At 37.8% G+C, this 8,363-nt stretch overlaps 1 protein-coding gene across 3 annotated transcripts; it reads right to left on the bottom strand.

Annotated features, from left to right (window-relative positions):
* Positions 1 to 3,924: 3,924 nt before the first annotated feature.
* On the bottom strand, positions 3,925 to 8,135 carry LOC112291304 (DELLA protein RGA2). Of its 3 annotated transcripts, none has more exons than XM_024538509.3 (3): positions 5,925 to 8,135; positions 4,634 to 5,383; positions 3,925 to 4,435 (listed from the first exon to the last, which is right to left on the bottom strand). In XM_024538509.3, the coding sequence occupies exons 1-2, from the start codon at positions 7,654 to 7,656 to the stop codon at positions 4,659 to 4,661; spliced, it is 2,457 nt and encodes an 818-aa protein (XP_024394277.1). In that variant the 5' UTR covers positions 7,657 to 8,135; the 3' UTR covers positions 3,925 to 4,435; positions 4,634 to 4,658. The 3 variants fall into 3 exon arrangements, 2 of the variants coding, with proteins under 2 accessions (XP_024394277.1, XP_024394262.1); XR_002972399.3 differs by having other exon boundaries at positions 4,216 to 4,435; positions 4,597 to 5,383; XM_024538494.3 differs by having other exon boundaries at positions 4,216 to 5,383.
* Between the last annotated feature and the right edge of the window lie 228 nt (positions 8,136 to 8,363).

Genomic DNA, 8,363 nt, shown 5'->3' with positions numbered 1-8,363 from the left:
TCAATGTCAATTTTATTACTGAAAGATGAAATTACTTTGGTTTTAAAAGAATTGTTTGTTCTTGATCAAAAGAATATCTTTATCTTTTGGTATAAGATAAAAATATCTAAAAAGAGCATGTGATAAACCTGCTTAAAGGAGCATCTCAAATATTATATGAATGCATGATCAACACAACTATTTGAAATGTTAGAATTATGAAAGAAGATGGAAGAAGAATGAGAGGAAATTAGTCAAGAAGCTATTTTCAACATTAAAGATAGTGTACCATATTTTAAAGAGAAAATTTCAAAGGCAAAAAGATGATCAATTAAATATTGACTTACTATTCAAAAAATTATCTTAATATCCTCTATTTAAATTTAAATAATTAATTATAAAAAATTAATTTAATATCCTCTATGAAAATTAGTTATTTTCTTAACAAATTTAACTAATAGCACATTCTTTAACAAAATAAATAATTATTATGATTCATAAATATAGACATATAAATAATAATCTTTAAGTTATCATTTTGACAATAGGCCATTTGAAATTATAAGAAACTTGCAACAATGTAAAATCTAAGATAAATCCAAATATTGATATAATTTTTAAATTCTTAAACTTATAATAGATATTTATTTGATTATTTTTATTAATAGATATTAAATATATATAATTATATATATATATATATATAAATAAAAATATTATAAATATAAAAATAAATAAATTAGATATTTAATAAAATTAGAGACTATTTTCTATTCTTCATTAGATATTAAGTTTGTTTAATAGTTAAGAAATTTAATTAGAGGTATAAAAATTATTTTTCAAGATCTTTAGTACTTAGATTTTCATCCTTTGATTTACTTAAAAAATCAAGCTTCAAATGGTAATCATAATTGATAATTATAATTGGTATAAAATGGTGTTTATTGAGTCAAAGCATGAAAAATATTATTATAAGTAAATTTTACTAAAGATAAATATAAGGTCCAATCATCTTATTGATAATTGATGGTATATTATAAATATTATTCTAAAACTTGAATGACTTGTTTTGTTTGACTATTGATTAAAAGATGGAAGTTAAAAGAAAAGTTTGATATTCATGTTTAATATATCAAAAAGAGATTTTTAAAACTTTGATATAAACTGAGGTCCTCAATCAAAAATAATATCATTAGTTAGGCTATGATACTAATATATATTATCAAAAAAGAGTCTTATTGTTTCTTCTCCAAAAATTATCTTTTTGCATGAAACAATATGTGCCATCTTTGTAAGTCAATCCACAATAATATAGATAATATCAAATGTAGCTGATGGTGATAGATCAGTGATAAAATCCATTAAGACTAAAGACTATGGATGCATTGGCATTGGTAGTGGCTATAGAAGTCCATAAGAATGATGTTTAAAATCTTTGGATTTTGAAAAAATATCACACAAGAAGACCAAGTCCTTCACAATCTTCCATATTTGAGGCTACTAAAAATCTTGAGAAATAAGCTTCAATGTTTTGTTAAATCCAAAATGTCTTGCAGTTGAGAAATCATGAGGGAGTTGAAGAACACAAACTCGTGTCGGTCCTTTTAGAATATATAAACAATCTTCAAAATCTTCCAAACATTAAGATTTTTTTTTAAGTTTTATATATATATATATATATATATATATACCTCTTATACTTTTATAATTTAATTTTTATTAAAATTTCAAAAACATTCTTAAAATTGTAATAGAAATTTATTTAATTATTTTTATTAATAGATATTTAAAATATTACTTTAAAATTTTGTATTAAAATAAAATTACATATTTATAGAAATAGAGATATTATAAATATAAAAATAACTATTTTTAGATACTTTATAAAATTAGAGAGTATTTTCTATCCTTCATTAGATACTAAGTTAGTTTAATAGTTAAGGAATTGATCATTTTCCAAGAATTTTTAAGTAATTAAATTTATACATGTATAATATATGCACTAGTACTTACTGTTTTTCAGAAATTAAAAATTATTTTTTCTATTCTACAATAATTATTTTAAATAAAAAATCTCATTTATACATATATATATTCTACCAATCTTAATTACGTTTTAAAATGTGGTCATTTAGAATTTAAAATACCATTTTAAGATGTCTATTTTATTTTTTTATTTATTTTTTATTTGTATTTTGCAAAATATCCTTCATAATGGTGTATGAAAATGCCATATCTTGAAAGACATATTTTTATTGCATTCTATGTTCTTTCAATGGTGTTGGTGTCTGTTCTAATTTTTGGATCACAACAAAAGAATGACGATGGTTCACTTTTTGGTAAAAATAGTCTAACTGTGCAAATTATTTATTACTATAGGCTTGCCAACAATCACCAATAATTTTTTATTTTATCAAATATATTTAAGAATTTTTTTTTCTAATCTTTTGATTGTCTGCTATGGAAAACAAGCTAAAAATAACTTAATTGAATCTTGCTCAATTTTGCCAAACATCTGTTAATTATGCAATCTTTGCTATTGATTATATTTTCTTTATTCAAATTTCTTCATATCTTTTTGTATTATTTAACCTCTACTACATATTTTCTCCTGATTGTTGCTTATATTTACTAAAACTCTTATTTTTCTACAATGCATGAACCAATCAATTGAAGTATGACTTGAAATACTCTTATAAAAATGGTGTATGTAGAATTAAATATTTTGTTTAAACTAACAAAACATCAATGTCAAAGCTTACTTTAAGATTAACTTTGATTTTTGAAACCATATACTTATACAGACTTGGTTTTTGTACATCTCCTTCAACCCCATTGTCAAAGTATATCCATTCATTATTTTTTCTTTTATTTTTTTTCTTTTATCTATTCCATAAATCTCCCACAGTTCTAGAAACAAATCTTAGCCTTATTACTATATCCACATAACTTCTAATATAAGGTATTCTAATTGTAAATATTCTCTAATCCAATGGTAAATGTGATGATAAAACAAAACAGAAACAAACAAACAAGATAGCAACAAGAAAAAGAAAAAAAAATGAATACAAAGAATAGTGGTTGACGATGATGGTGGTGGTGGTAGTTTGGGAGGTTTGGGAATGCTTCAAAAATATTGACTTCGACAATTTTCTCTAAACCTTTTACTAGGGTAGGTGCAAATTAAAAAAGACTAATGTATGTATGTATGTATATGTATATATGTATGTGTATGTATGTATATATATATACATATATATATAATGTCTTAAATGAATATTGTCAATTCTTTTCTTGCAACCTTGGATTTGTTTGGAGAAGGGAGGTTGGGATTGACAATATTCTAGGTTTCTGAAAGAGCATGAAACAAGTGTACAATGAGATTGCATGTATTTAGTTTATCAAATCAGCTTAAGAACATAGGCTTAAATTATACCATTAGAAATGCCATTTTTTTATATTCTTTTTGGTGATAAATACATGTTAAGCCTCAATGTATGATCACACCTTTTTCATAAGTTTTACAAATCAAATGTGTAACATAAGTTTAACAAACAAAGATAAAATAGAGTGAGATGTGAACAGATTTGTGAATGTGAATAATGTAATAACGTAAACGTCACACAATTTCAGATTCTTCCAATAATTGTCAACAGTTTGACTATTATATATGTAATTGAGCGCTACTTTGCAAATAGAGACAAACGATAAGTTTTTATAATTGAGACGGACGACAGTATCATTGAGCCTGAGTGTAGCTTCTTGCACATGAAGTTACGGTCAGACACAGCTTACATGCGTAAATGTGGATGTCGAGTAGACAGTGTGAAATATTTTCACAGGTTGTAGACAAGAATAATGCTCCTCCCCTACGCTTTTAAGATTACAGTAAAAATACATTCCAAAATGGGTCATGAAAAAGGCTCTGAAACACAGATTCCTCAATACGCTCAAAGATGATAATTTTTTCCTTCAATACATATCATTTACGGTATCAGGCATACGTTTCACTACCTTGGAACTACAAAACTTCGGGTATTAGCACAGAAGGCCCAATCCTCTCCTTTTCTCGGTTTGGTTCATCAGTGCAACGCATACTGGTAAACGGTACTTCATTATCCAAGCACCTCGACTCCATAGTTACCGAGATTGGAGTTGGGAGATAAAAGAAAAACAGCAACATATAGTGGCCTAGCTTCAGCGATTGAGAATGAATCGTGTAACAGATAAGTGGTATGTGAGTAAGATCATGCCAGCTGCACTACACACTTTTACTGATTCATTAAAATAGTAATAGCGCAGCTAGTCGCTAATGGTAATATTGCTCATCAAATGGATCGATGAGAATAATCTCGCCCCGACATTTTCACTATAAGATTTTCAATGAAGTCGAGATAACGTTGAGTAGGGCTGTACAATTGCTTTGAAGGTTGATCAGTTGTCAAAGAATTCGTTCCTGACGGCCACCACAAATTGACCCGCGGAAGATAAGTAAACCAGTTCCAAGCTTTCAAAAATGTACTGCAACTGAATTTACAACTACTAGACTACCTCGTATCGAAGACCTCAATGCCAGCATGAACTCGTTTAATTGCTGTACAAGAATGTAAGACTGACCAGAGCTTTCCCCTCTTCCAGGCCTCCTGAATCATACCGGTTTGGAGCATATCATGCAATGATCACACAGCCTGTTGTTTTTCATTGGTGACCAAACTTTTCCCTGTGAGAACAAAATCCTTATCAGGTTTCCAAGCTGATACAGTGAGAAGCGGTTGCTCCACCCATCCAAGAGTAAGCGAACCATTCTCCGCTGTTAATGTGTACCCATCGGAATCAAACATGCGGAGGAGAATTTGAGCCTGGGTGTTAGCACTGTCTTCAAGCGGCACATTGACAAAGTCAGATTGGCTCAAAAGTACGCTCCACCTTGCGGTATCCTCATGCCTTTCAACTCTTTCAGCTCCCTCACACGACAGGATGTTGCGAATCTCAAGAGCAAATAGCTGTTCCACCTGGACACGGACGCAACTCTCTCTTGAAAGATTGGCTTCCAGAGAATCAAAAATTGCAGAATAGTATTTCAGGGACTCTAAGAACCTGCCCTCAAAGTGAGGACTGTTGTGACTCCCTTCTTGCTCAACAATGGCCACCACCCTAGGTTTGGTGCTCCCAATCAGATTCAAGAAATCTTTAATGGTTTCCCCGGAATCATACAGCAACCGATGAAACTGAGAGATACAATTGACAGCAACTGCTTCGTTCTCCTTCACGTGCAGCATCCACAATCGCACATCCTCAAGCCTATCTATAACCGCATGGAAGGAGAAGGGAATGTTGAACTCCTCGGCAAATTCTGCTAGCCGATCACCTGTCTCCAGAAGGTCATCCTTGCATTCCCCAATTCCTATTAAAACCATACGCCAGAGATTCAGTGACGGGAACATCTTGCTAGATTAAATTGCCTGATGAAATACTGATCTTCGAAAACACAGACATCTCAATTTCAACCTAGCAACGTTTCATGCTAAATTCCTGTGCGAGAAACAAGGAACTAAATGGAGAATTTACTCACAAATTGGAAGACTAGGATAAGTAAGATATCAGGGGGACATATTAGCAAGGGAAAGTAAAATGCAACACGGAATGTTAACCTTCTTCCCAAATATAAACACCTTACGAGTACGAAGGCACCGGTTGCCTAATCAAAACACAAGTGCTGAGACTAGGGATTTGTTACAAACTTTGAACGTACATGTTGCCTTGAGAAAAGGATGATTCAAGATAGCAACACAGAGTTACAGGTAGACAATCTTCCTTGCCCGTCATAGGCTAGACGCCACTGAACGATGCTATTACGAGATTACTTCACAGATCCTTGCATTCATGATTCACCAAATAGCATCACTGGAAGGAAGCAGGCGAGGAAAGAGTGAAGGAGTTTGCACCTGTGATGCGGATGTGTGAGGGCGGGCCACATTCCCGCTCAGCTAAGCTCTGAAACAACGCTGGCCACTGCAGACCCTGCTTGATGTCGAAATCGATGACGTGCACGCGGTCAGCGCCGTTAAAAGCCTGCAAGATTATATCATTGACAGTGAAATGCGCAAATTTCGTGTAAGGCACGACGTGGTTGAGAAGATGGAACGCTGTCTGGAGTTGCTCGTCATTGAGATTAGAGTGAGTTGGGAGGGGCTGGTAGACGTGCGGCCAAAGATGGGCAACCCGGCATGCTAATCCTTCTGTAAAGTATGCAGCAACTCGCTGCATGGCAGTACCTTGGGGGGACGCATGCTCGCCCAGCTTTTGCAGGAGATGATTAACCAGGCTTAGGCTCTGGGTAGAGACAGCTTCAGCACACGCGATGAGAAGGGTGACGAGCTCATGGCCCACCATGACAGGAGAGTTTTGCGCGTCTTCGCCATCGCCACCACCACGAGGAGTACCACAAGGGCTCTCCACCTGCAAGTGCTCCAATCTACTGCCACGAGGAGTATCATCGCCCGTGTAATCACTGGGGCAGGGAGAGCCGAGACCATTCTGGGAAGTCAGAAAATATGGAGCACAGGAATCGACGCCGGGAGTAAAAGGAGTCGTGCATTCTTCAGTCTCCTGGGCGCTGTTCGCATCTTCTGCGTTTCGGAGATCCTCCATCAGCGACACCATCCATTGTTTAGCACGAAGCTTGTGCTGCGGGGACGTTATAGTGGCCGCCTCCCATTCATCCAGGCTTGATGTTTCCTGAATAAAGCTCTGTGCGGTGGGCAAGACGGGAAGCTCCTCTACCTTGTGGGTAGGGATAGAGGTCGGATAGCCCTGTGTCGCAAGATCTGGCGCCCAAGTACTGGCATTGGTTGGGCTGGGACCGTATTGGTCCGCAAAGGTTCCACTCTTAGTGCTGCCATTACTACAACTCTCGAAGTTCAGCACGCGCGGGGAGGGGCTCAAGCTGGGTGCGGTGACAGGTGCCACATTGTGCTCGAGAAAAGTCTCTCGAAAGCGGCGCGGAAGAGTGGCTCGGATGGTGGGTAATTGATGCTGCTGCGGACTGATAGTTAGGTCAAGCACAGACCTGGGCTCGGACATCGGAGCAATGCATTTCTTCACATCCGGGGAAGAGATAATCTGCAGTGGAGACGAAGGTGCCATCTGAGAATAATGATGTCTGATTGGAGTACCGGGGCACAACGGACTGTTGCTCGTACTCTGATTCTGGTGCTGGTGGAAATGTATCAAATCGCCCTCATTACGAGGATCCTCTCCACAACGAGGGCTCGTCCACTGCCCAGTGGACGTCTCAGCCTCGCATGCTGTCGAGGTCTTGTCCGGCCACATCGTGGTGCCCGCTCTTCGAAAGCTCGGGGAGCCAGCGGGGTCCGTGCTGGAGAGCTGCTCGCCCCTCCTCTCTACGGTCGACCACGGCTCCAGGCCTTTCTTCAGCACAAACTTCCCCGGCAACAACACACGGTTGTTCCCACTCATACCACCTCGATGCGACGGGCTCCCCGACAGTCCCAATTCACTCCTCTGCGAATGCAGGCCATATTGACTGCTAGCGTTGGAGCATGGCAGCGACGGACTGCTTGATCTTCCCGTCTTCACCGCGGGGAGACGGAACAACTCATCAAGCTCCCCAGTGTACAACATCTCTCCGTATTCTAGCACTCCAATTTCTCTCATTCCACAACCTCAACACCGTTCTCGTCCACCACACGCCTTCACCACACCCTACATAACATCACTAAAACACAGTATATCGTCACTTTCTCTTTCCAACCCAACCCATCCATCGAGGAAGCTCTCGTCACAAACTCTCACCCCCCAAATCCCACAACTCCTCCATGCACCATCCCCCTCGACGTCACAATCCGACCAACACCCATCACTCAGAACACTACTCACGTCGCCTCTTCTCTACAATCCACGCCAACCGTTGCACCTCCCCACCTTAATCACCACACGCCATCGATCCAAACTCCACGCAGACAACAGGCCGGGGCTGATCCGTCTCAGTGACAGAAAGCATGGCACACAAAGCACAGGGTTGCTGTATCAGTAGCGACAACATTCACCTCTACTCACTCCCCGCATCATCATCACCATCATCTCTCTCCCGCGCTCATCGAATCAAACTGGAGCTGGAGTGGGAAAACTCCAGTGGCTGCGAGGCGACGGCGATGGAGGAGGATACAAGACCAAGCTTCCGTTCGAAAGTGGAGCCGTCCCTCCATTCCCCTTCCGCGAGTCGCCGTCCGTGTCTGCCGGGACAAGCCGTTGCGGAAAATCTCAACACCCTTCGACACCCGGGCCTTAACTCCCGCGGTCTCATATTTTTCTCATCCAAACACCACCGATGCATCAAAGAATGTCCGGCGTCCTCTCCAAGC

Source organism: Physcomitrium patens, chromosome 1 (assembly GCF_059467195.1).
Source record: "Physcomitrium patens ecotype Gransden chromosome 1, ASM5946719v1, whole genome shotgun sequence".
In the NCBI taxonomy this organism is placed as follows: Eukaryota; Viridiplantae; Streptophyta; class Bryopsida; order Funariales; family Funariaceae; genus Physcomitrium; species Physcomitrium patens.
The sequence above is the reverse complement of the archived record's forward strand: the minus strand, read 5'-3'. Positions and strand labels throughout refer to the sequence as shown.

Coding starts and splice junctions, on each gene's coding strand:
- LOC112291304 (XM_024538509.3), bottom strand. CDS start 7,656: ATGAGAGAAATTGGAGTGCTAGAATACGGAGAGATGTTGTACACTGGG. Junction 5,384..5,924: donor CTCACACATCCGCATCACAG/GTGCAAACTCCT, acceptor TGGTTTTAATAG/GAATTGGGGAATGCAAGGAT.